Genomic DNA, 27363 nt, shown 5'->3' with positions numbered 1-27363 from the left:
ACACAAGCAAAGTCTTCTCATACCCTGATGGAGCCCTCTGTGGACAACATCACATGCTGACACCCAGACTCAGTGTCCCCAGTGCAGACATGTAGGCCACACATCATGGGAAACATCAGTCCATCCACCAAATAGCATTCACCAAGCATTCGCTTGCACTAACACCCTGAGCCCCTGTCAGCCCGGGACACACACTTAGAGCATACTGCACATAGACACCGCCCCTCTGTGTTGCTTGCCTGGCTGCATACGCTGGCATGCGCAGCAGAAGCCAGGGTTCCTAGAGAGGCACAGAGCTGACCTCTCTAGATGCTGTGTGTGCTAGAGTAGTATGTGGCAGGACCACCTGCCTATGGGACTCAGATGGATTGGGCTGGGCAGGTACTGCAGCCTAACCTGGGACAATCACAGTGGGGAGAACCTCAAGCAACGACCTGGCTCTAACTGGATGTCAAAACCAGGCAGTATCTGCATCAGACCTGGTCACTCTACATAGACCTACAGGCTGTCTGTCCTCTTGCTTAAGGCTCTCTGGCTTGGTTCCAATTGGTTCCAAATTTGAACAATAATAATGAAGGAATTACAATTTTATTCTTTGCTGGATTCCCACTGCCAAGGATACCCATTTTATGGATGAAGAGACTGAATTCAAAGGCAAGGACGAGAGAGCCAAGATAAAGGTTACCAGCCTCTGGAGCACACATTCTTTCAAATCCTAAGCCACTGAGTCCTGTGTACACACTTCTTTGGAGATACCCAGGTCACACTACTTCCATCTGTGTGTACTCCAGCATGCCGCAGAGACTTGAGCATCTGGGCCCAGTAGCCTTTGCCCACACATATCCACTGAGTCTCCACCATAGGTCCTGTGCTAGACATTAAGAAGGAGGACTGAGCCGGAAGACAAGGTCAAGGCCAGACCCCCACAGAGCTCCAGTGGGCTGACATCCTGGCCTCGGGAACGTACAGCGGTGACTACCACCTTACAGGACCCCCTTCCCATGCCCACAGCACTCTACCCAGGACCGGCCTCTTCTCTGGTCCTCCAGCCTTCCCAGCAACCCACACCGCACACAGTGCTTTTTCTAACACTAAACCTGACAGGCTGCCCCTACTTAGAATCCCGCTAGGCATCTAGTGACCCCTGGAGTAAAGGGCGGCCGTTGGTGCAGGGTCTTCTAGGTCCCTAGGTGTGAACTTTCTCTGCATCTGTGTGTTGACCTTTGTCTGAAACCTGTCTAGAATTAACTCCACCCCACCCCCACTTGTTTTCCCTGGATAATGTTTGGGCTTGGGTATCCTTCCTTCTTCCATGAAGTCCTCTTCTCTGCCTCTAGGCTGGGTGAAGAGCCCTGTCCTATCTCCAGGTAAGCCCCGTGTTTCCTCTACCAGACCCCAACCGAGCTCTCTACCCAGGCCTCCTTTCTCTCTCCCATGGGTCAGAGATTCTTTATGGGGAGGGTAGCCTGTATCTACAGTATACGGGATTAGGCACTAAAGGCTTTGACAAATACATGGAAAGAGGGAGGAGGAAGCTTATAGAGGGGGTCCTGGCCAATTCAGGCCTACAGAGGCTGGTGGGCTCTTACAGGAAAGATGCACAGGCAACGTTGGGGCCATCCAGCTGCCTTTCGAATCAGTCATTCCTGGGCCATGGGAATGGGATGCCTCCCCTGTCCTCACCGAGGGCTAGCAGGCTGCAGGCCTAGCACCCTGGTTCAGTCTGTGGCCTCAGGCTCTACTTTTCTTCCTTCTGCTAAAGACAGATGACCCTCCGAGCTTCCCAGAAGCCCATCCCAAGCCAAACATTTGACCCAGGAGACCCCAGTACAGCCTCCACCTGAGCTCCTTTCCTCCTCAGCAATCTGTGAGTTTTGAACAGTCACAATGCTGCATCTGTTCGTCTTTTTTTGTTGAAATCCTGGTGGTTTGCTTGAATCCTGGGACATTTAGGAGCCCAGGCTTCACTTGATAGACTGAGTGTTTAGCAGGCATGAAGAACTCAATCTGGTTCCCAGCACTACATAAAGTGAGCATTGTGGTACACACCTGCAATCCCAGCAATTAGGAGGTAGAGGTGGGAGCATCAGATGTTCCAGGTCATTTTGACTACATAGTGAGTTTAAGGCCAGTCTGGGATGCATAAGATACCATCTTAAAAAAAAAAAAAAAAAAAGACACACACCACAGTTCTATAAGTAAAGGGCTAAGGTTGGAGGCAGTGAGAGACAGAACTGAGGCTCAGGGTTCCAGACTCTGAAGCACACCCTCATTGCTTGGAGCCACCAAGGTCCTATCTGTGACTCTGTTGTGCCCAGAATCGCCGGCCCAGACCCTGGCCAGCTGGCAGTGGCTTTCCCAAGCTTCCAGATTGCCTCTTCTGCACAACGGATCCAATTCCCCCAGTTTGCCTGCTTTTGTGGGAGTTCCCGGATGTCCTACTTGTTCTCACACAGGACATCTTAGTCTCTAGTAAAGGACAGGGCTTCTTCCCCAGCCTACAGAAGGCACAGAGGGCTTCCCAATGCTATCCAAGCCAAGGAAAAGCAAGCTCCAGGCAGAGACTAACACAAAGGCGCCTAGAGAGATCAGATCAGTCTTGAAGGCAGTGCTAGGGAGGTGATGCTGGGGGAAATGTCTAAGAAAGGTGACAATGACCTAGTGAGGACACCTGGGTAGGTGGAGGTGCAGGGACTGACATCAAGCCTGGTAGTGACACTTCTGTGTTTTGTGGCCCTGTCTCAGTCACCTCAGTGTAACATGTAGGCATGGTTTGTGTGCCTGGCACTCAGTAGGTAGGTGCTTGCTCTTCAGGACACTATGAGGAAGGGAAGGCTGCTCCCCAAAGCCTCACAATTCCTGCTGTGAGGAATCTTTGCTGATGTCTGGTGTCATCTGCAGGTAAAGGTCTTCCTGCCTCTCTGGCAGCATTCATCACCCCTTCCCCTAGGTACCCACCACCAAAGACCCTCCCCAGGGTCACAGCTGCCATGTGAGGCTGGTTTCACCATCTCTGCTTACCTCAGTCCTCTAGCCTGTGAACCTCTGTGGATTTAGCAGGGCTGGGACCCCTCAGTTCCTGTTGGGTGGGGAGCTGATCCAAAGAACAAAGGGGGAGTCCAGAGGCCAAGGCTGGGAAGGCTTTTTTGAGTGTTCGTTGATAACAAACAGGCTGAGGTGGGACTCAGGATGGAACCCAGCATGAGCAAAGCTTTGGTCTCTGTCCTCAGCTCTGACTGGACACACACACACACACACACACACACACACACACACACACACACCCCACACACGCAAACACGCACACACACATAGACTGATGCCCACAGTCACCCCCCTCAGTTTTTGCAGTGATGAGAACTGCCTTAGCAGCCTTAACGTTTCTCTTGTTATCCCTACAACAATTTGTACCCATTTCACAGATAAGGACTTGGGACTCAGGTAAAAGTCCAGCTCACAGGCTGGCATATATTATTAAGCTGCAGCAGTCAGGGGTTAACAGGGCTGCTGTAGAAAGTGGTGATACCTAAACTCCTTGGGGACAGTCACTGACCTACTATGTGCCATGCTTACTCTTGGCATTTGCTGTCCCTTGACTAGAGACACACTACTCAGCAACAAGGATCTACCTGTCTCAGGGCAGAGTCTTCATGGCTCTAGCTCCCCACCCAACAGGTCCTCCCTGGCAGGGCCTGACATGGTGGGGGTTGGTGGTGTCAGGCCACTCCCGTGAAATGGAATGTGGTATTTAAAGACTGGCCTGCCCATGGCACTGTGGTGTGTTGCTGCTTCTGGGCAAGGGGGCTTTCTGGGCTCTAGGCTCCTTCATGGAGCCTTCTGCGACCTCTTATCTCACCCTGCAAGATCACTATCTTGCCTCTGGTTGTTCCTAGGTTGCCTTTACTCCTGAGTCTTCTCAGAGCAGGGATCCTCCCTGAGGGCTGGTGGGAAGTGGGAAGCAAATTTTGTTATCTTGGAGACTGGTGGTCTCTCCTGTTTTCTTTTTGCACATCTCTGAAATGGGGAGTCACACAGATGTACCTTAAAAGTCTTAAGAGGTTTTTTGGGGGGTGGTGGTGAGATAGAGTTTCTCTGTGTATTCCTGGCTTTCCCATAATCCACTCTGTAGGCCAGGCTCACTCAGAGAGCCATCTGCCTCTGCCTCCTGCGTGCTGGAATTAAGGATGTACATCCCCACCCAGCTACATCATCTCTTCTTAGTGTTTAATGAGATACTGTGAGTCTTTGGTTAACATCTGCAAGGTGTAAAGGTCCTAGAAACAGACCATAACCCTTCTCTTCACCGTGTGCAGGGAGAACACGGTTGAGGAAATGCAGCCCTTTCAGAAGTAGGGGAGACCCAGAGAGAGGACATTCTGGGGGCCTTTGCCTTTTCTTGCCTCTCAGAGGGTGCTAATTTTGCCCTGCCCTTTCTTAGCTTGCCTCCCTCTCCATCCTGGGATTTATGAAAGAGAGAAAACCTACCCAGCCTCTCTAGCCCTCTTTATACCCACACGAGCCATTGCCTCTCTAGCCCTCTCCATACCCACATCAGCCATTGCCTCTCTAGCCCTCTCTATACCCACACCAGCCATTGCCTCTCTAGCCCTCTCTATACCCATACCAGCCATGGCCTCTCTAGCCCTTTCTATGCCCACATCAGCTATGGCCTCTCTAGCCCTCTCTATGTCCACACCAGCCATGGCCTCTCTAGCCCTCTCTATGCCCACACCAACCATGGCCTCTCTAGCCCTCTCTATGCCCACACCGACCATGGCCTCTCTATACCCACACCAACCATGGCCTCTCTAGCCCTCTCTATGCCCACACCGACTATGGCCTCTCTAGCCCCCTCTATACCTACACCAGCCATTGCCTCTCTAGCCCCCTCTATACCTACACCAGCCATTGCCTCTCTAGCCCTCTCTATACCCACACCAGCCATGGCCTCTCTAGCCCTCTTTATACCCATACCTTCTTCAGTCCTGCTGGTGCTGCTTTCCAGCTAGAAAAAGGGCCAGGCCTTAGGAGACAGATGCACCAGCGTAGACAGCCAGCCATATCTCATTTACGCATTCGCAATGAAATCTCACCCAGGCACAGATACCAAGCTGGGGTTCCCACACATCTGTGTGCATAAGCATCCCCTGGGTCAGCTACGCTGTGATACTCAGGCCTTACATAAAAGCTTGAGTCTCTCCACCGTCCAGGGAGTATGCACATTTAATAAGCACCTCCGGACGGATTCAGGCTGGGTGTGGGTCAGGACACAGCCAGGGAGACTCCATGAGACTGTGACCTGTGTGTTATGCCCTTAGAACTGGATGTTTCCAGACAGAAAGTAAGAGGACATGGCTAGGGGACTCTCAGGTGTGGGCTGGCCTATGGGCCCAGCAGGAAACCAAAGGCCTGGTCAGAGCTCAGATGTTCACCAATGGAGGAGCAGAACAGTAAACCAAGAACAGACATATGAGTCCTGGTGACTGGTCACATGCCCATGGAGCTGAAATTCCTTCGAGAGACAATGATCAAGTTGGTCAGCCTTGCTTGGAGCATGCCGGAGCACCTGGGCCCCAGGCAGCAGCCAGACTACTGAGATCTGAGGTTCTAGCCCCAGGCCTCTGTGACTTTCCCTCTGACCTCGCTCACAGTCACAGCCTGATGTTGACTTCCATTCGTTCCCTCTGCCATTTACTTCCTGTCTTCTGGGGGCCAGCAGCCGTCTTTACCAGTGTCTAATCCCGTTCACAGGCCGCCAGCTCATCTTCATAAAGTGCCTCCCTAGCTCCCGTCACTCCCCTGTCTAATAACCTTCAATGGCTCCCTCCTGCCCACAGGATCAAATCTAACACCGGCTACTGCCCTGCTCTGCAGCCTCCTGTCCCAGTGTCCCAAGACAGCCCCTCCAGCCAGACTTACTGCCCCAGACCACCCTTCTCAGTCCACATTTAACTCCAAATGGCTCTGCTTGCAGAACTAACCTGCAGTACTGTCCCCAGTTTGCCTAGCTTCAGCTCCCAGGAACCTGCTCACCTAACACATTACAGACTCTTTGACTCACAGGGTCTCTTGTACACTAGGCCTGATGGACTTTGAACTTCTGATCCCCTTGCTCTGCCCGAGTGCTGGGATTAGAGGTGATCTCAGGTGTATGGCACTACACCCCTTTATTCGGGGCTGGTCTCAAACCCAGGTCCTCTCACACATCAGGCAACCCTGGACCAGTGCATCTGCACTCTCAGCCCTTCACAGGTTCTTTTCAGATCCTATCACTAGCGCGCGGGGGTGGGGGGGGGGGGAGAACAGCATGTGTATGGAGGTCAGAGCACGACTTCCTTCCAATATGAATTCTGAGGATTCAACTCATGCCATCAGGTTTACAGCACCTTCAGCGGCTGAGCCAGTTCACACCCCTAACCCTCCAGCCACAGATTCTTCTCACAGCACCAACCAGAGGTCCTTTCTCTACAAAAGTCACTCAAGATTGACTGATGTGGCCGGTCACACATATTGACCCATTTAACATCTGAAGCGTTCTGGGGGCTCGCCAGGTTCCTTGACCACCAACATTTTTGGTGAGAGAACCTGACTCAGAGAGGCCGAGGAGCCTGCTGAGGGTCACACAGCTACAGAGAACTCAAGCCACGACTTCAGACCAAAAAGTCTGGCTCCTGTCCTATTCCTCCATACCAACTCACCATCTACCAAGGCCTAGCATATAAACCCAAGACACACACCTGCTGTGGCCCAAACACAAATACCCTCAGGAAAACCCATCACGGAATCTTCACCCACCGGCCTGGCTCCTACCCAGAGGCCTGCAACAACTCTGTTCTTTGAAAGGCATCATTGCCCTGAAGCAAGCATTTAGATCTTGATAGACTGGGACCAGCAAGGTCTAGCCTAAGGTCACTCACAGTCAGAAGGCAGCAGAGCGCAGACTCGAACTCAGGCTGCAAAGTCCTGTTGAAGAATCTGGCTAAGGAAGCTAGCTGAGCAGCCGGGCACTCAGCTGGCCTGGTGGAGAGCAGCCATCCAGATGCCCAGGCTCACCTCACTCCTCCTGCTGAGACTCCCTCCAGAATGTTTGCCAGACTGAGTATGTACTAGGTCTCTCATCTCTAAGAGGAGCTGTTTCCTTTTTCAAATTATTTCTCTCTGTCATTACTGCCATTTAAATTTGAATGTGACTGTTGAGAAGATATATCTCTGCATCCAAGGGAGCATGTCTGTGGGAGGGTGGCACCTAAGTGACCTTCCTGAGCTCTTGCCATGTAGGCCAGTCAGACCAGTGCGAGGCCAGCTCTGTCCTTCTCCAGGGGTCTGTCACTGCTCACTTATTAGTCTGATGTCCCTCAGGGGGCAGCTGCCCTGCCCGCCCCCTCTGGCTCCAGGCCTGCCGACTGGAACCAGACCTGGTGGGGTGGGCAGACAGGGACACGTGGGAGGGGGCTGAGCCTCACCACAGGCCCCTTTGCAGTTCAAAGTGACATGCTCAGGCGGCTGTCCCTTCAAAGGGCAGACACAGCCTGCCTCCAGTTGCTGTAGCAGCAGTCCGGAGCCAGGAAGGCGATGCAGGGGTAAAGATGGCCCTGGGAGGTCTGGCTGTGCCCTGTCCGTGCTTGCTGGGTAGGAGGGCATCCCCTGGCTGCACAGTCCTGGGAAACCACTTCTCTCTGAATCTCCCTACTTCTGTGCATTTGCAAAGCACACAGAAGGTACTCAGGGAGCATGCTCAAAGAATATCAATGAGAAAGCCCACCTCAGACCCCAGGACGCTTGCGCTTGCGTGGGTCTCTCATCAGCTGCTTCCCAGCTGTATGACCTGGGGCAAGTCACTAGAAGTTCCTTAAGCTTGTTTCTCAAGAGGGATATGGGGCTGAGTCGGAATGACATCATGCCCAGTGGAACTAGACAGGCCACAGCTAAACTCCATTAGTGCTGAAACATGTCCTGCCTACTGCTATAGCAGCCCCAGTGAGACTTAAGGGAGGGCTCGGTTCAGAAGCCCACTAACTCAAATGCACCCCAATGGGTGGACTTGGTGAGATAGCCATTCTCCAAGCCACACCCCTGACACCACAGAAGAAGCACAGAACTTTTATCAGGGGCCATCCATTAAGCGTACACTGAGCTCCTGCTTCAGGTTGCTGCCAGGACACCAAATCAGCAAAAGGCCAGAGAATCCGTCCTCCCAAAGGACCTCTGGAGGATCCTCTGGTGGTATAATGCCAGGCTTCCACTTCCAGTTTCACAGGCTGGCTGGGTGAGCTTGGACAAATGACTGGACGTCTCTGTGTCTCCTATCTTACCTGAAAATGAAAATAAAAGTAGCACCTATGTCAAGATGTCACTGAAGAATGGAAAGCCCTCCGAGCTGTGCCTCCAGGGCTACCCGCTCTAAGCAAGCACACAGCTGTGGAGGCAGGGGCTGCTGCAAGCTCTCTGGGTCCTGCCCCGCCTGCTAGAGAAGCCTGTGCAGCTGGGCCCCCTTCTGCCTCTCAGACTTGTGAAGAGTCAGCTACTGAGAGGTATCCCGAGCTCCCTGCAGCTCTCAGGCTGCCGAGGGCTTCCCCTCAGCTCTGTTTCCTTAGCAGCTGGGGAGAGTAGAAAAAGCGCCCAGCCCTGCTGGGCTTGTCAAAGCAGGGCTGGCTTGACTCGAACCAGGCTTAGATGGTAATTTTGCGGTCATGACAACTATTTTCTTTACATACTGCTATGGAAGGGGGAACCCCCGTTTTTTTTTTTTATTTTTTTTAACATAATTGAAGACACTATCAAGCGTAAATATGCTGGCATTCTTAATAAAAACATGATGGAGGGAAATATTTGAAAGCTCAATAATCAGAAGCAATTTGCATTGTGCAGGGAGATGTGTCATGCAACACCCCCCCCCCCCACCCGCTCCCCGACTGGGCTCCCTGCAAGACTGGCTTTTGGGCTGGCAACTTTAGACCTATGGCAGAAAATCATGAGCAACAGAGGGGCTTGGAGGTAGCCTGAAAAATATCCTGGAAAAGAAAAACACATGCAGGAGAGTGTGGTGCAAAAGTCATATTTCATGCCTGACTTTAGAGATTGTTAATAAGGATTAGAACCATACTCGAGCAGCCTAGCTATCAGTCAAGACGAGGTCATTAATGCTGCTTCAGACCTCTGTGTGGGGAAAAATGGAGAAGGCGAGTGTCCCTCATTTCACAGCAGAGAGGGATCATCACGGAGGAACAGCCCAGAGGACTTCCGGACCCATGTCCCAAACCCAGCTGAGACCCGGCTGTTGCTGGCTGTCCCTCCTGATCTGTCGTCAGGCAGATTGGGGGATCTCTTCTAAATCGTAACAGTATCAAATCCCCCCCTTTTTTTTCAGGATTGGCTAATAAATATGATTAAGATAACACGTCTGAAACCACATGTCCTCAGCTTGGTGTCCAACATGTGGAGGGCAGATGTACTTTCCACGCACAGATGACCCAGTCGGCTGCTCCCCCGAGGAAGGGACCCTGGAAGATGGAACTTGGAGAGGTCCTGGCAGTCTACTGGCCCTTGTGGCCCTGGCCAGGCTGCTGGCCTCTCCATGACCTACCGTGGAAATAAAGGGCCAAGTGCAGGGTGTCTGGGAGTCATACACAAGGACCAGAGAACCTGCCTCTCACCCTTGAATTGATGTCCAGACCTCCACAGTTCAGAAACCTCAAAACCATTCTACCGTCCGAGCCACCTGCCACCAGCTCCCTCTCAGGAGATAGGAGTCTAACACCTCAGGCAAGAACTAATGCTGGAGCCCGGAAGACAGTTCTACAAAGAACGTGTACACAAACCTGGCTCTTGCTTCCACTCAGGTACCACATGCAGGAAGCCTAGTAAGGCACCTGGCCTCAGTTCTTCCCTTGCTTCAAGGATCCTCCCCCCACCCCACCTCCAAGTCAGGGTTTCTCTGTGTAACTCTGGCTGTTTTGGAACTTGCTCTGTAGACCAGGTTGGCCTCGAACTCAGAGATCTGCCTGCCTCTGCCTCCAGTTAAAGGTGTGTGCCACCTCTGCCCCGCTTTGCTTCAAAGATCTTGAAGAGATTTCAGAGAGACATGATGCAGCAGTCTTTCCAAAGGCCATGAAGGTCAGGCTCTATGCTCTGTAAGCTGTGTCTTTGGATCCTGCATCTGTGGAGGTGGAGAGCCCTAGCTTTAAGGTCCCACCCTTAAGACGACTGTCATGGGAAGGCACTTCAGATTTCAAACTCAGCTTAGGCCAGCTGTTCAAATTCAAGCAGGGTGGAGGGCAGCCTCTCCAACCCCAGTAAAGAGTGAAAGAATGAGCTGCGTGGTGGTGCACGCCTGTAATCCCGGCACTCGGGAGGCAGAGACCGGCGGATCTTCAAGATCGAGGCCAGCCTCAAACTACAGAGTGAGTTCCAGAACAGCCGCGGCTACCCAAAGAAACCTTGTCTCAGAAAATAAAAATCAAAAATAAAACAAACAACAAAAAAGTGATAAGACCACCTCTGTGAGGGGCACTGCCCTGGCACTGACCACTGCTTATAGTGGGGTAAGCTTGCCTCTGGGAATGCACCATAGGACTTCTCTACCTGAATGGGCCCGGGCCACTTAGAGCACACAGCCAAGCCCTGGCCTCTTTCTGAATCAGTCTGGCCTGGTGGCTCAATGCTGTCCTAGGCCTCTGTCTTCTGACCACTGCTTTCTGACCCCCTATAGTGGTCTGAGCTCTATAGTGGTCTCCCCAAGACCCAAGGCCTCTTGTCCGTCCCTTCCCAATGGAGGAGCCCTGGGCCAGCGCGTAGATCCTGTGAGCCTAGGGTGCAGCGGGCAAGCTGGCTGATAGGAACCATCTGCGTTGTCTTAGGCTGCCCCTCTGCCCACTGTCCCTCTGAACTCGGCCGGTTCTCGCGGGCCGTTTGATGCTCACAGGGTCACAGACCCCCGCACACAAATCACCACCGAGGGGCTGGGGGTGGGGTGGAGGCGCTGAAACCTAATCCACAAAGTTTGCCTGCCGCAGGCTCACTCCTTCCCTCTGCGCTTAACGCCCCCTCCCTTTCCAAACAAGCCTTATTTTTTCTTGCCAAAAAAACAAAAGTTGGTATCAAGTGTTTCGAGGGAGAAAGTCTCCCCTGCAGCCCCCGCCTCTTGTCACTCGGCTGAGCCAGGGATTGCAGAGGGGCTCAGGAAGCATACTGGGAGGTTAGCCTCAAGTTATCAGGTCCGCTGGGCTCCGGCCCCAGTTGTCACTTACTCTACCAGCCAGACCCTTTGGCCCTGTGGTCCCATTCCTCTGGAATCCAGCTCCCTCCTCCATCGAATCTCTGGGTCTCAGTGCAGCCAGAGATGGGAACTTTACCCCTGCCAGTCTCTTACTCCATAAAACAGTCTCGCCTGTCCCTTTCTGGAGGGTTATCTGGGGGGTTAGTTAGGAGACTAACTGCTAGTACCCAACCCTGCCAGGGTACATGGGTCCCTGGCACAACCAAAGATCTGGCATGAGACAAAAAATTCTTGCAAAAAACATCTTCCTGCTCCTTGGAGGACTTGGGCTAAAACTCAGGGGGTATCGACGACTATACCAGAGGGCAGCCCAGACCTCGGGAGTTTCTCTTGCTAGGTACCAGGGTTACTTGTTTTCAGTAGAATACATGGCCCCAGGAACCATGCTAGCCCTGTTCTCCGAGGCCGCGGGTTCCCCGCTGTGCCTAGAAGTCGCTAAGTCCTTGCTTCTAGCTGGCCTGTGACAGCTGCGGTTCTGAGTCCATGCAGACATCTGGGGTTCCTAGGGGTGGCAACAAGGCCGGTTATGTCTGCACTGGAGCGGGGTGAACGGCGGGGTGAGGGAGTGGTAGCTGCAATGGAGAATAAAGACTCCAGTGCCCCGGCTGAGAAGCGGGTTTCTGCGGGGGTCGAACAAAGGAATTTGGCTTCTGAAGAAAGGGGTTGAGCTCACAGCTGGGAATGCCAGCTCCAGATCTGCGGGAGTTTCTGGACTGCGGCATTAGTCCCTAGACTCTAAGGAAATCTACTCCTCAGAGGACCCTCGTCTCCACTGGAACTCTATGCCGGCTCCTATCAGACTTGCCTTGACTAGGGTGGTAGTTACGTGCGCCCTTAGCTGGAGACCCCAAATACCCGACTTCATGGTACCCTCTGCTTGGGGATCTATGTCTCCATTTCCCAGATGCTGCCAACTGAGTTTTCCATATTCCCCTTTCTCTCCTGCCCCTTTTAGCCAACTCAAGTGGCCCTAACCACTCCTAAACGAAAAGCTGGTAATGGGAACTCTGGGGACCTCGAAGCCCCCCCCCCTCCTCCAGTCACCCTCGGAAGGGGTGGAGGGGACACGGTTGTAAGGTGTTCAGCCTCTTTTCTCTGCTTGACATGAATAAGGGGATTAGGGCGGCAGGTTTCCGTCGGTCACTCGGTGGGACAAAGGGCCCCGCGGTTTGAGCGGTCAGTTTCTGATTAAACGCCAGAGCCCTGTCACTCAGCACCAGGCTAGGTACTTGTGTTCCTGACATAATCTTATTAGAAGATAAAACCAGAGAAATCCTTTTTCATAATGAAAAGTTACATTTAATGGCTGCACTCGTCCCCCACACCCTCCCGGACCCTTCCCGCCTTCCCCGGTTGCTGTTGGATATGGCTCGCCTGTAATTGGCATTTAAAGTACCAAGTCCGGGAGAAAAACGGGGTTTAGGGTTTTTGTAATCCCCCTAAACTGTCTTTGTTCGAAATCTCCACAGATACAAGTCTGTTAAGGGTAAATATTTGTGGATTGATACAGCCACACCCCCTCCCCTGCAAACCAAATCTGGAAGGGGGAAAACCCCTCAGCCTCGGTGAAGGTACACAGGAGGAGGGGGAGGAAGAGGAGGAGGAGGAGGAGGCCCAAGTCTGTTGCTCACGCAGCCCTGCTGGGGACTCAACTGCGGGCCCCTTCGCCTGCTCCAGGATTTGCCGAACTTTGGACATTTCTCAGGCGGGAAAAAGATCTTACAGGCTTCCCTTCAATGTTCTGTTCCCTAGATCAACAAACCTCCCCGACTTGCTTTCGTGCTTGCCGAAAAGGGTGGGCCGGAGAGCCGGGGAGCGGGAACCTCTTCCCCACCCGCTCCCTCCAGTGGTTCCAAGGGGGTGTCATTCCGCCACTCCGTGTAGGTGCCACAGGGCACCCGGACTCCAGCCGCGATGAGCCTCGACGCTTTCGAGGATCCTTCAACTGCGAAGGAACCCAAGCCTGCGGCGGGGCCCAAGGTTCCGGGCTCCAGCCCAGCCCGTCCTGGATCGGATCGGATTCCTTCATAAATCAGCAGCTGGGTGAAAGGGCTGCGAGTTAGAAAGGGCAGGACCGTGTGCGCGTATTAGAGCGCGCGGTTCCCAAATCCGGGCTAAACCCCTGGTGACACTGAAATTCATCAACCATCGCCAAAGCCCCTGCTCCATCTACCGAGGAGCCCGGGAGCCTGCACACCCTAGCTGCCCCACTCCGGGCAGGAACGGCTGAGAGGAGTGTCTGGAACATACCGCAGGCCCAGGCTTCCGTGGCCGCTGGCAAACGGGGCTCTCCCCTCTGGGAAGGAGTTATTCTAACCTTTCTGTCCTCTAGTCAGGGCTGGTCCCTCAAGAGCACTCAGTCCAAGGAGGGCAGGGACCCATCCCTGCCAGACCCTTCCCGTCAGGCGCTCAGAAAATAGGTTCAATTGTTCACACTCAATATCTGGGGCTCCAGCAAGTCAGGAGACAGCGACCTGGGGATCCCAGGAAGGAACGGAGCCCTTCGGAGCCTGTTTCCTCGCCCACAGGTCCAGCTGGGGGCATAAAGCCAGTGAACTCCACGGGCACTCAACAAGTACCGTTTCTTTCTAGAAGAAATGATCCGGCTTGCCCACTCCGCTTAACCCCGCTCCGCTCTTGCAAGTTCATTTGCACTGGTCAAGTCCCAGAGTGTTAGAGAAAATGGTCCCATCGAGCCTACAAGTCATGGCGGCCATCCATAGACTACTTGCCTTACAGAGCCTTTCCTTCTCAGGGGATTCCGACGCTAGTCCCAGTCCTCGGTGAGAAGCAAAAGGTGGCTGCAGGCCTCAGGCCTCCTACACACAGTAGACAAAGCATTCCTGCCTCCGGTTTACTTCCCAGCAGGAAGGAAGAAAACACACATCGACTGAGTTTCCTACCAGGCCAGGCTGGCATCTCTGAATTTGCTTTACTTTGTCCTCAGAGCAACCCAATGAGATAGGACCTGTCATCCCCATTCCACAGAAGAGGAAACCGAGGCTCAGACCCTGGCCCCAGTTACTTGAAGGTGATTAGGGCCTGCATCCCAAAGTAGAACTTGCTAGGAACCTTGTTCTTATTTATTTATTTATTTATTTATTTATTTTGACAGCAGCTCCTCTCAGAGCTCAGGTTACCCTACAGCATCTCAGTCCACTGATTTCCACCCTGGCTTCAACTCGGATCCACAAGGATGACCCAAGTAACTGCAGCAATCTTAGTGCTACTTGACCAGAACCCCCTCTGCAGGAGGCGGGGGGGGGGGGGGGGGGACGGGACACAGCCACTCCCAGCCACCCTAGCTCAGCACGACCCCTTCTTTCCCACTGGAGGTGCTGGGGAGCAGGAGGCCCAGTGTTGTGGTAGGTTCACCTCCCTCCCCAACTTGCTCCTGCCCCTCCGCTGGGCACTGCAGCCCTGAGTACTCTGAGCTCTCTCCCTCCTTAGCCAGCAATCTCTGCACAGCTCTGTGTGTATGTCTCTCTGTATGTGTGTGTGTGTGTGTGTGAGAGAGAGAGAGAGAGAGAGAGAGAGAGAGAGAGAGAGAGAGAGAGGTGAGAGAGAGAGAGAGAGAGAGAGAGAGAGAGAGAGAGAGAGAGAGAGAGAGAGAGAGCGCGAGAGACTCTTTCTAGCACAGGCCAGCCAGGAAGCAAACAGTTTTGTTTCTTTTAGAACCAGACTCTAGAAAAGAGATTTTCTCCTTGAGTCACAGGCAGAGCACCAGGATAGCCAGGTGTCTAGGGTCACTTGGGGCTAGGCACTCCCTGAGGTCCTGTTCTTTCCACGTGTCCCCCCATCTTCCTTCAGGACCCCCAGGGTCATGGAGCTGAGATGGAGACGATATTTCCCTGAGAATAACAAAGGAAGGCTCACGGGAGAATTTATTGGAACTCATCAGAGACAAGCAAAAGGTAAAGGCCATTGAGGAAGTGCTGTCAGCCAGGCCTGAAACCCAAGAAAGATGCCATTGGGAACACAGTGGCCCCTTGTGCCCCAGCACTCCATGCCACAGCGGTAGTTAGAGCAAACACAGGCCCTTCTCTGCCTGTCACTTACACCTTTCCCCCAAATTACACAAACTTTGAAACATTTTTCTAGAAGAAGATGGATGCTTCAGGAGACTTGAGGTCAAGGCTGGGCTGTTTAAAGTATATTATTAACAAATAAACATTTACTGCAGGGGAAGAAAAAGAGGAGGAGGAGGAGAAAACCTCTATAGGCCACCAGGGATCCAAATCATGTTGCTTTTGGCATCAAATGACAGGAGACATTTATGACATGAATGGAGAACACCAGCGGCTGATGGAAAGGCAGCCGTCTGCCACTTCTCTTCCCCTGCCTTAGAACCAACTTTTTCAGACCTCCCCTCCCCTCCGCCCGTCACCTTTCCACTTCTGACCGCAGTGGTAATAAATATACATAATTTGGATTTTGCTTTTTGCTGCCATCAACACAGAACCTGGGAATTGTAGAGAGTTAAAGATCTGGCTGGGACCGTCAGAGAACCTGGAGTCCTGACCACTTCGGGGCTGACTGAAAACTCACACCGGCTCTGTCGCTCTGAGTGGACCATCCTCCCAGGCTCCAAACCTCAGGCCAAGCACCAACTGTGAGTCTAACAAATTTCAAGTTGTAACTCATGACATTGGGAGTGTCCTCTATCCTTCGGCCAAAGTGATGCCAGAGTTGTTGGATTGTGCTTATTTATGCTTTATACCCTGCAACCTTCCACCCCCGTCTGTCTCCCTCTCTCAGGCTGTCTCAGTCTCTTTCAAAACCAGCTAGTCACAAGACAATCCCCTCAGGAAAATATACTAGCCCATCACAAATAGAAACTTCACAAGGCCAGTGAGCATGGACACAGGCTATCTTCCAACCTTCTGGAATGCTCTGCCACCATTAGGTCTGTCTTCCTTCTGAACTTGGGGTTCTTGGGGACTCTTCCCCACATCTCCCCCCTTGGAGATGTAGGCTGACCTTTCTTGTCTGGCACTTGAGTCAGAACAATTATAGGATGGGAAATCATATTATTGACTATGCTTTTCCAAGTAATATGCAGGCCGTGGAGATGTCATTGCTTCCCCGGTGGAAATATTGCTTCTCTGGACCAATACCCGACCCCTGGAGGAACAGAGTCACATGCCAGCCCAAGATGCTAACACACTATTGGCATCTGCACCCATCCTCACAAGCAGAAGTTTCTCCAACACTGAAGCAGAGGATAAAGGATGCTTTCAAATGAAAACATCAACCGATGCTCCCCCAGGTGTCCCTTGGAATCCTCGCTGGCAGTCACCGCAGTCACCAAGCAAGGTGATGTCATCATGTTGGGTAGAGAGAAGGGCAAGGGGTGGGCTGCCTTTTAGCTGAGTGCTAGGGCTGGGGGGTGAACCTGGATGTGACTCAGTATCTAAAGCTCTTTTGTAGCAGAGGGAGGCTGTGTCCTCTCAGGCAAAGGGGAATGGTTTCCCTGGGGACAACATTGATCTACTTAGAAACCTGTCTGAAGTCTGGAGAGGATTTTTGGAGACAAGACATTCCCTGCAAATGCAACCCCGAGGACAGCAATAATTTCCAAAGGGTAACAACATATCAGGCAAAGACACCAGTTCTTTCGGACACCTAATCCTGAGAGTCTATAAGAATACTTTCCTAGGTAGGCAGGTCTTGGTTATACCACAGAGGGCCACGTAGGTGCATCATGGCTTTGTGTTTCTAAGTTTGGCATGAGGACAGGAAGAAAACCGGACCTTCCAATCACATACCATAGAACAGATTCTCACAGCCGCTTCCCCCCACTTGAGAAAAACACTGCAAACAAATAAGGCCATAGCAGCCCAGAGCCTTGGGAATAGAGGGTGAGCCAGGAGTCGGGCAGTGAATAATGCTTTCCTTCAGCCCCAGATGCCTGCACGGCAGGAAGGCTTCCCCTCACCTCCAACCCACAGAGGAGGTGCTGGGGTTAAACATACAGGCTCCCTCGAAGGGACCAGGGATCCCCGGACTGGTCTGGCACTGGCAGTGGGAGCCCTTCAGTCTTTGGGGCTCCAGAGAGAATACCCCCCCTTTTGTAAGCTACGTACTGACTTCTTTTTCTAAGCAGGTTTCTGGGGAGAGCCAGCCGGTACCCCAGGCAGTGGGCTGGAGTGTCTGTAACTCTGAATTCGTTTGATACAGTGGGGAGATAATTCAGGCTGGGGTTCTCACCGATAAGCGGGTGCCGATGGCGAGAGGTATTCCAGTACATCTAAGAAAGAGGCCTTCCTTCCAAGCTAAAAAACGAAACCCAGGAGCGAGAAAGGGCCAGGAGCCTGGGTTTGCTCCACGGATGCCACACTGACACTAGCAGTCCCTGCTCGCGAGGCCGCGGTGAGCCTCCCGATCCAGTAAAGCTTTTGCCTGGGTAAACACTTCCGAGGGAAAGAAGGTGATGGGAAGAGCCGGGCTGAGCCACGTGCGGCCGCAGCTAGCCGGGAGAAACGTTTTAAAAATCCAGACCAGGATTCCGAATGCTTTTTGTCAAAGTCATAGCCTGGATGCCCACTTCTACCGCGGAGGGGTACCCTACCTGGGCGAACTAGCCTAAGGATTTCGCCAACATTTTCAACAGAGTCAGGGAGGTCGCAGCACCCGAGGCTTGGGCGCCCCGGCAGGCCCCTCACAAGCAAGTGGAAGAGCTCCCGAAAGGAGCTCCGCATCCACCCCCCCCCCCACCCATCACAAAAGGCTCCGGCGCGCACACCTAATATCTCCTAGGCCCCGGAGCTGCTCCACAAGCCCTCAGACTCCATTGTGTGACAGATTTTTAGACTCTCCCATCGACCCTCCCCTCCTTTCCGGAGCCTCCTCCAGGAATCCACCACCTCCTTAGGACAGAAACCTTTTCCAGACAAGAAGCGTTCGGAGCTAGTGAGCGACAGCCGGCAAGAGAAGGGAGTTACATAATTCGATTTCACCAAACTGCCAAGAAAAACAACATATATTGGGGAGGGAGGCTGTCAATTTTTTTTTTCATAGTTTCTCCAGTGGAAGACACAGAGCGGTGTTGGCGATTTTGCGGAGGCCGTGTGTTTTCCCGGTTTCTAACCCGGTTTTCTATTTGGAAGAGGACCGAGGTCTCTTTGAAGGAGTCCCAGAAACGTACATAAGGATAGGGGAAAAGGAGAGTTTTCAGGTTACAAACAAAAAAACAAAAGTCCCAGTTTCGCGGCCCGCATTTTTCCTTGCTCTGCCAGGCCTGCGAGTTGATTTTATCAATTGTCCTAAATGTTCCCAATAGCTAATCAATCGCCCCTGTGGTGCGTAAAACAACTTCGCGCTTTGGGTGCCTGAGATCGTTAAGAACAAACCGAAAGGAAGACACACATCAAAAAAACCAGCAACCTCTTTACAAGGACCAAGCCTGCCGTTCCGCTCAGCCGGGTAAGGGGTGCCTTTTATAAAACGTGTGTGTGTGTGTGTGTGTGTGTGTGTGTGTGTTGCTGCAAATTTTCCAGTGCTGGGGAGGCACACACTCAAAATCAAGAAAGCACGTCTCCGCACCCATTTGCCTTAATTCTCGTCTGAAAAGCATTTGGGCACACATGAAATAAATATGTATGTGGGATTCTCAAAGAAAAAAATCATGAATAAAAATATTTTTTTATTGTGTAAAAAGAACATTGTTTCCGTGTGAGTTCTCAGGGAGCCTGCCCGATCTGCTCCCTGCAAAATGCTGCCAGGAGACCCTGGGGATTTGTCCCCAAGATTGTGTTGATAACGACTACCCCGCCCAAGCACACCAGGAGGCCCGCCTGTAGCAGGTACTTAATTGTCATTATCGTTAGGAAGAAGGTATGATGGAGGAGGGAAGGATGAGAGGAGAGGGTAAGACAGACTCCCTTTTCCCCATGCTTCCTCTGGGGATGCACACTTCAAACTCAGGACCAGAGCCCTGGGGAACAAATTCCTCCCCAGCACCAGGGTTTGCAACTAGATAGAAACCGGTTCTTTGGTGAAGTGTTTTTCTTTCCTTTCAAAAACAAATATCAGTGGGACAAAGAAGTTGCAAATGTTTAATTGTTTTGTAAAGTGGGGAGGTTGGTCACTCTTCTCTCTAGGGCAAAATCCAGCTCCTGTTGTTCTTTCGTGACTGAGCCAGAAGGACCCGGGAGGAGTCTTTGCTCTCTCTCAGGAGAAGCTCTAGAACGACCCTAGGGGCAACTATGTGCAAAAGGTTGCAAAGTCTTCCCAGTGTTGAAATTAAAAAATTTAAAACCACCCCCAAAGTTTCAGAGGCCCATTTTTAACTTTCCCAGGCCTCTTAGAAAACCCACGTGTGGGGCTGCTGAGGTCGGTAGCTAAGTGGGATATGTGAGGTTTCTCCCAAAGTTCAGCCAGGAGCACATCCCAGAGAGGGGCTGCCTGAGTCATCCCCAGTCCCCAGTCATTGCTACCCCATTTTATCTGTACTGCTGTGTGCACAGCTGTGGGTGAACTGACTGGTGTGGCCTTCTCTCCAGGAACTAGAGTTCCAGGCACAGACGCGGCAAGGACATCAACAAAGTGCCTCCACCCTGGGAACGCCACACAGAGGGCCAGTCCTACACCACGTTATAAGACCAACAAAAGGACAGATCTTTGAAACCCACCCCAATTCTTGCCCATAGAAACATTACCCTACTCCAGCCACCAAAAAGAGCCAGGTGCAGAAGGTAGTTTCTGTGGGTTCCCCAGTCATTGGGAACACTGCCGACCTGCCGCCAAAGCCCTGTGGCCTGAAGTTTGGTATCTGCAGGCCCCAGTCAAAGAATCTGGCTGCCCCTCTTCACACTAGACCTTGGATTTGGTGACAAATACTTTGGCTGCACTCACTGACTGGCACACACAGCCCTGCTGCCTTTTCCTCCAAAGGCTTAGGTACTAAGAACCGGGAGCCCAAAGCACCTGAGCAGCCATCCGACCTGGACCATCCAAGACACCTTTCTGAGCACGGCTTAGAAGTTCTCACAGACACACACACACACTTATCCCCGCACACCCACTCCCAGGACCCCCACATCTTTCTCTCCACTGAGGCTCCTCATTGTCGTCGCCCCCACCCCCTCCAATTGCATTTCCAGGTATATGACCCCAGGCAGGTCATAGGAAAAGCTGCTGTGTTCTGTCCCCAGCCTCCAACCATACAAATCCCCAGCACCAGTTTAGTCTGGAAGCTATAGGTAGGGCTCAACACACTTGTCTAGTATCAACCTCTCTTTCCCAGTACACTGTGAGAAAGAAGGCCGTCTGGGGAGGCCTGACTCCTCCAGTCAGCCACCCCAACTAGGATCCCGAGGTGGTGGCTTCCTAGCTCCAGCTAAGAAAAATTGTAAGGGCAAAATTCCCCGTATGAAACGGTTTAGGAAGATGGACACCCATTTCTCTTTACCAGAGAAGAAAAGTGCCACAAGGAACCAGGCAGGGTGCGGACCTCCCTGCCTGAACGGCAGCCGGCAGCCGGGGTTCAGCACCCATCTCCCTGGCTTCAAGAATCCCAGATGCTCTTGGATTGGGGAAGCACATAGTCAGGCTTGGCTCTCTAAAGCAATGCCTTTCTTGGAAAATAAATTGTTGGTTCCCACTACAGGCCTTAGTGGGGCCAAGCCCTTTCCCAGGATAAGCATCATATCCACCAGTCTGCCCAGGGCTTTGTCTTGTACCCCAATTCAGTCACTCAGCGCAGGTTTCCGGGACAACAGATGGCACCTAGGGGCCACCCCACCAGTGTCGGCTGGGATGCGATAGTTGGCCCTAGCCCGGAGTCACGCAGCCCTTTGCGCCCTCCGAGCTACCGGGCCCGGTGGAGCGCAGAGCCGGCCGTACGGCGGCGCGGACACTTCCCGGCAGGGACCGGCCGGGCTGGAGTGCTGGTCCGTGGCGGGGAAAGAGAGGAGGGCGAGAGGCGCTTACTGTTGGTAGTCTTGTTTGCAGTACAGTTTCCGATCCCGGAAGTAGCAGCTGGTGGTGAGGGCTTGCTGACATGCCGCGCACTGCAAACACTCCTCGTGCCAGGACGACTCGTTGACTCGCATCAGGAAACGGTCGGAGATGGGCCGCTGGCAGCCCTCGCAGACAGCGGGATGCGGGCAGTCGGAGCCTGCAGCGCACAGGACGAGAGCCGGGCCGTCAGCGCCGACTGGCCCAGTCCGGGAGCGCCACCCTTCGCCAGAGGAACCCGGCAGCCTCAGACAGCACGTCCCTGTCCGTAAGCTGGGGCACGGAGAGGCCGAGGGCCTGCAACCTTGGCTGGGCACTGCGCTCTCCCCAGCTGCGGAGATCCAACAAGAAGGAGCTCCGCGCGGGGTGGCCGGCTGGGACCCAACCAGCGAGGTCAGGCCGGGTTACTCGCTAGCTGACACGCGCCCACGATGCTGTCGTGCCTTCTGCCCCAAGACCCGCGGTTTGGATGGACCCGGGGATAGTTTTTTTTTTTCCTTCTAGAAGTTCCCTTTCTCTAGGTGACCTGGCACCTTTCCCGGACACTAAGGTGACGACTTGGTTTTCCACCATCCCTGATACCCGCTTCCCACCCCAGCCCTGTCCGTAGTAGCAGTTCTAGAACCCAGACCCGTAGAGGATGGTGTGAGTGACGGCTGAGACTGTTCGGTCCTCTGTCTGGGTGATGTCCCTGCACGTTGTCCCTTCGGGGAGGCTGTCTAGGTGTGCTTGTTGCCCCTTCAGTGGTCTTTCCAGGGATTCGGACCCCCTCCCCACGTCCTGCAAGCCCATTTTCTTTATCCTTTGGCTCTCGTGCCAGTGTCCACAGCGGCACGATGGCCCTACCCCCTGACCAGAACTATTCAGGCGTTGTGACCCAGCACTCACCCAGCAGCACCCCCAGGGTGGCCGGTCCGGGGCGCAGGGCGTGCTCCTCCATCTTGATGCCGTCCAACATCTTGGCGCAGTCCGTCTGCCCGCGAGGGAAGCACCTCTCCAGCGACTCGGGACCTGTTGCTATATCCATGGGATGCCGGGAGCGCTGCGGACCCTGTCGGACGGGCCGCTCGCCCTCCCGCCCGTCCGCCCGCTCCGCTTCAGCCGGGGAGGCGCGGCGACCGCGGGGTCGGGGCCGCCAGCTGCCCCCGGGCGAGCGTGGAGCGGCGGCGCGCTGGCCCCGGGCCCCGGCGTCGTGCGGGCGGGCCCGGGCGGCTGGCAGCCCCGCGCGCCGCGCTCTCCGGGCCACTCGCAGCCACGCGCGCCCGCGGCTCGCCTGTCACCTGCTTGTCAGTCCCGGCCGGGTACCGGCTGCGGCGGCGGGCGGCACGCGGAGCCGCCGGGAGGAGGAGGCGGCGGCGGCAGCGGCGACGGGCGGGGGAGGGGGCGGGAGTGCAGGGGCGGCCCCACGGGTTGGGGGGGCGCAGGCGGCGCAGCGGGGTCCCGGGCGGGGCGCAGCGGGCCGCGGGGCTCCGGGCGCTCTCCCCGCACTACTCCAGTGCCATGGTGCGCCCGAGGAGCCGCTCGGTTTAGAGCTGGGGCTGGCGGCGGAGGGATACTCCGGCCGGGAGCCGCCTCACCCCTCCTCAAACTTCCTGACATTTGAACTCATTGGTGCGCCTCGTATCACTGCGCCGGGATGAGCCGGCGGCTCCACGTCAAATAGTGCCGTCGCCGCCCCCCCCTCCCCGCGGGAGGGCTCCCTGAGCCCCCGGCCTGCACCCCGCACCGCGCCCGGGCCCCGGCCAGCCATCCTACCCATCCTTGGCAGAAGTTTGCGTAGCCATCGAAACAAACCCTGTGCCCCACCCCTCTTGAAAAATTGATTTGGGAGTTGGGGAAATCAGGCTTTCTTTCTTTTTTTCTTTCTTGCCTTTTTATTATTAATATTTTTTTAAGAGCTCCAGCGCTCAGAGGAGTGGCCCCGAGCGAGGCCAGACTGCGGAAGACGAGGAGCTCAGTGACTTCTCCACGGGACGGCGCCAGGCGGGATCGACGCCCGGGGACTACGACTTGTCGGCGAAGGTAGGTGTCCTCCCGTGAGGCAGTGCCTGCACCGGACAGCTCGGTACGAAGAGAGGGATGGCACCTGGGATCGGGAGATAGTGAGCCTCAAATGGCGAGAACTGTTCGGCCCTGACTGGTCAAAGGGAGTCCTGGCTAGGGGACAGGGACGGACGGGCTGCAATTTGATTGAGGGGGTCCTGAAAACCTTGGCCTGGCAGAAATAGGGAGGGAGAATGAGCTGAAGAGACTCCCAGATCCTGAGTGAGAGACATTGGGTGGGCGAGGACGGTCAGGCCAGAGTTGAGACCAGGAGACTGTAAGAGGATCAACAGGACTGGAAAGGGGCCCGGTCACCGGAGGGGGCCGTGGACGAAGGCTGGGCCTCCTAGGGTTTGGAGTATGAGGTGCAGGTAAGAAATGGTGTCGCCAAGATCTAGGGGACGGCGCGCGTCTGACTGCTCCAAGGAAATCCTGGTGACTTCTTCAGTAGGTGCCCTTTTACCGTAGCCAAGTGGCCTGGCCAGGGGTCCAGACCGAGCGCTGGCCAGCCTGAGCAAAGTGGGCCTCGACACCGACACCGGGCAGCACAAGGCCAGAGACACGCAGCAGGCGACTCCTGTGGGCATCTCGCTGACACCCCTGGGAGGAAACTAGAAGACTTCGCGTCAGAACACTGGGCACCTTCGACTCCACCACTCCTGCGCGCGTTTTGTCCTGAAATAACCAGAGGGATGGTGCGGCCCCAGGGCAGGAGCTGGCTGCCCCCGGTGAGCCTCTGCAGGGCGGCCCTGGCCCCTCCGGGAGTGGAGCAGCGGCGCGGAGCCGAGTGGGGGTGGAGGGCAAGGAGGGCGGGTCCCCTGACCCCGCTGGAGGCGAGAGGGCGGATCGGATTTGGAGCTTGCAGGAGGCTTGGTCAGAAGTGGCCCCCTGTGCTTCGGGGCCCCCCGGAGGGGCCCGGCTTTGTGGAGGATTAGCGGTCACCGCCCCACCCCAGTACCTGCCTGTGCATCGGTGGGTATCCGAGTGTGTCTGTGTGTGTCGGCGCTCCCGACTCTGATGCTATTGAGTATTTGTGCACCCGTGTCCCTGTGCACATACAATTTTGTGTTTGTGTGGCCTTGCTACTTTCCAAGCTGCGAGTGCCTGTGTGTTGTGTGCATATCTGCAGACCTTCTCTTGCTTCTGTGTCATGCTTCTGCACATCTTTGTATGTGTCCTTGTGTCTGTGTCACTATGAAGATACCCGTGCCTTTGTGTGTGCCTCGGGCCCCTGTAATGTCTCTCGTAGAGTTTTCTCCATATGTGTCTCCGAGTTACCTTTGTGTTTCTGTTTGCCCCCAAGTTCCTGAATTGTTTTGTGTCGCCCAGGGGTTTTGTGTTTGTGGCTTTGTGTTCTGTGTATTTCTCGGCGCCTTTGTGTGTCTGTATCCTAGAGCATGGGTATGTGGATGTAGAGTTCTTTTCACACACCCTTCGTCCTCTTGTCTTTACCCAGTGTGGGAAATCTTAGGCCTTGAGCTCCGAGTTTGGGCCTAGGCCTGGGCCTGGGCTGCCTCCTCTGGGTTTCTGGGCCCAGAACGGCGCATAGCTGCGGGAAGAAGCCGGGGCGGGTAAGGCTTAGGCGTGCAAAGCCGGGAGGCACCGAACCGCGCGCCCGGCCGGTTGGCCGATCGGGTGCACTCCGCCCTCTGCTGGCCACTGTGTGTCCCTGCAACTGGCTGCTGGGCACCGCCTGCAGGCGAAAGCCCTAGTTCTAAGCCCGGACCTTCACCTTCTCCTTCAGACTGCGGAGAAGTATCTTCTCTGTCTCAAGCCCTAAAGACGCTCCCGGACCTTGAAGTCTCCGCGCAGTGCTCTACCCCCATCTCTCACCTTCCCATTTCCCCACGCTCCCAGTGCCTTGCCAGTTCTACTCCATCGCTCTTCTTTTCTCTTTGACTGAATAGACGCTCCTGCGGCCCGGCCTCTGAGGCTTCCCTGACCCTGTGACTGGCGTCTAAGACCGGGTATGGGCCTTTGGTTGCGTTTGCTGCGCATTATGCAATACTTGAAGCCAGGTTTCAACGCCGAGGGCACACCTGTAGCCCCCATTTGGTGCTGGCTGGTGTGTTTCCAAGGTGCAGAGGTTATTGACGTCTCTCTCTGCTCCCTGTTCAAGCCGCAGCCCTGTTCGACCCCGGACGGGCTGCCGGAAATGTAGACGACCCCTTGGTTGGAAAGGGAAACTAGGCTTCCGTGTCTGGTCTGATTGAGGATGCTCCATCCACAACCTTGATCTCTCTTCCACGCCTGTTTCCTTCGGTTTATTCTCCCGACCTGTAGGCCTTGGTCCTTGTCCTTTGTCCTCACTCTCTCAGCCTAAATTGACTATCACCGGTCCTTCTCACAAATCCGCGCGCAGTCGTCCATGTGTCGTCCATGAGCATTCTTAGGGTTCTTGACCTCCCAGCCTCTGCCCCTGTGGAAGAATAATACGACTGAACAGGAAGGAGGACAACGGCCCAGGCTCGGAGCCCAAGTCTCTCAGCCGTCCTCAAGCAGTTCCTGGCTCCGCGGGATCTCAACCATTGCGCTGGTACCAGTTATTGCCCCCTGCGGCTCTGAGACTCTCAAGGCTAGAGACCCGCGGCGGATCGCACCCCCGGACCATTACACACCCGCGCTGTCCGACGCAGGATGCTTGCTGTCTCAGACGTCTGTGGCAGAATCCGCTCAGGATTATTTCCACCTGAGCAAAGACCGAGGAGGTAGGCTACCAGCACCGCTGGGCTTGCAAGAAACGAACAGGAGGGATCTGGACTCCACCAATTCCCGGAGGCGCGCAGCTCCTGAGTCCTTTAGGACTTTGCAATTTCTCTCGGTAGCGACCCGCCTCCTACGAGCGAGCGAGCGAGCGAGCGAGCGCGCTCAGGGCGTGTGTGTGTGTGTGTGTGTGTGTGTGTGTGTGTGTGTGTGTGTGTAGGGGGTGGTTAGGGCTACACCAGTGAAACTCCAACCATTTCATGCTTCTGGCCAGAGTCTGCGAGAGAGAGAGTCCCCTCTAGGTTTAGAACAACAACTGGAGTGTCAGATCACATAAGGAATGAGCACCAGGCGCGGCCTTGGATGCCCCAGTAAGGAGAGTTTCAGAAACATCCAGCACGGAACTTTTTTCCCTATCACAAGGACCAGGGCCACAGAGCAACTAGGCCCACCCCATGCTGCCCTCCTGGCTAACGGAACTTTAAGATCTACGTGACTCAGCCTTGCTGAATCGAAGCTGCCCAAAGCCATGGTCCAGGTTGGAAGCAGCTCTCTGGGAGACTCAGCCGGCCCCAGGTCCCCAGTGCTGAAGAACCCTTGGACTCCGGAAGTGGAGCCCAAGGCTCAGCAGAGGTCGAAGGTGGGCAATTTCCAATTCCCAAGCGACCAGGCATCCCAGCTGGACTTAACCCAGGACACATGGGTCAAAGGATGGGACCGTCACTTCCCAACGCGTCTGAGGTCTTCCTGCGCTGGTGGAAGCCCAGTTGGAGGTTCTCCAAAGAGGAGAGACTGGGGAGGGACCCCTGAGGTGCTTCTCATTCTCCACCGGGGACCACTGTGTACTATGCCCAGAGTCCCGAGATGAGCCAAGTCCCTCAGCCTTCCAACAACCCCCACTCTGGCCATTAGTTCGCACTATTAGTCATGGGCTTGCTCCACATCTCAGGAAATCGGGCTCCCTCAGATCCAAAGGCTGCCCACAGCCCTCCCAGTCCTGGGTGTCCCAGAACTCAGGTCTCCCACCAGCCAGGCAACGATTACAGATGGAGAATGGCAGGCCTCAGGAAGTACTGCAGATCTTGTCTGCAGGTCTGATTAGGAAACATCAGGATGGCAGACCTGCATCTCTGCACCTCGATGTCCCTGTCTGTGCAATGGGTATAATGCACTGATTTTTTTTCAGGATTGCTGGGAGGGTGATGTGGAAGAGCTGGCTCTCTGTGTGCCTGGCTCACCGTAGGACTCTAGACTTACGATCTGATGAATAATTGTATGAAGGGAGATTGCTATTTAGACACAGAGGGCTCTCCTCGTCCTCTTTCTCTTCTTCTTCCTCTAGAGCCAGAGGGAAAATAGACTTGTCGCAAATTCAATCCCTC

The 27363-nt window shown here is 54.5% G+C and overlaps 1 protein-coding gene across 1 annotated transcript in view; it reads right to left on the bottom strand.

Moving 5' to 3' along the window:
* The window catches only part of Lmx1b (LIM homeobox transcription factor 1 beta), a 78430-nt gene extending 55729 nt beyond the window's left edge, over window positions 1–22701 (bottom strand). Inside the window, exons 1-2 of the mRNA XM_048432303.3 lie at window positions 22124–22701; window positions 21209–21395 (exon numbers count right to left, since the gene is read on the bottom strand). Of these exons, the coding sequence (XP_048288260.1) occupies window positions 21209–21395; window positions 22124–22262 (326 nt within the window). The 5' untranslated portion in view covers window positions 22263–22701. The remainder of the gene's footprint in view (window positions 1–21208; window positions 21396–22123) is intronic.
* Between the last annotated feature and the right edge of the window lie 4662 nt (window positions 22702–27363).

The sequence above is a fragment of the Myodes glareolus genome, chromosome 21 (genome assembly GCF_982192425.1).
Source record: "Myodes glareolus chromosome 21, mMyoGla1.1, whole genome shotgun sequence".
Lineage (NCBI taxonomy): Eukaryota > Metazoa > Chordata > Mammalia > Rodentia > Cricetidae > Myodes > Myodes glareolus.
The sequence above is the reverse complement of the archived record's forward strand: the minus strand, read 5'-3'. Positions and strand labels throughout refer to the sequence as shown.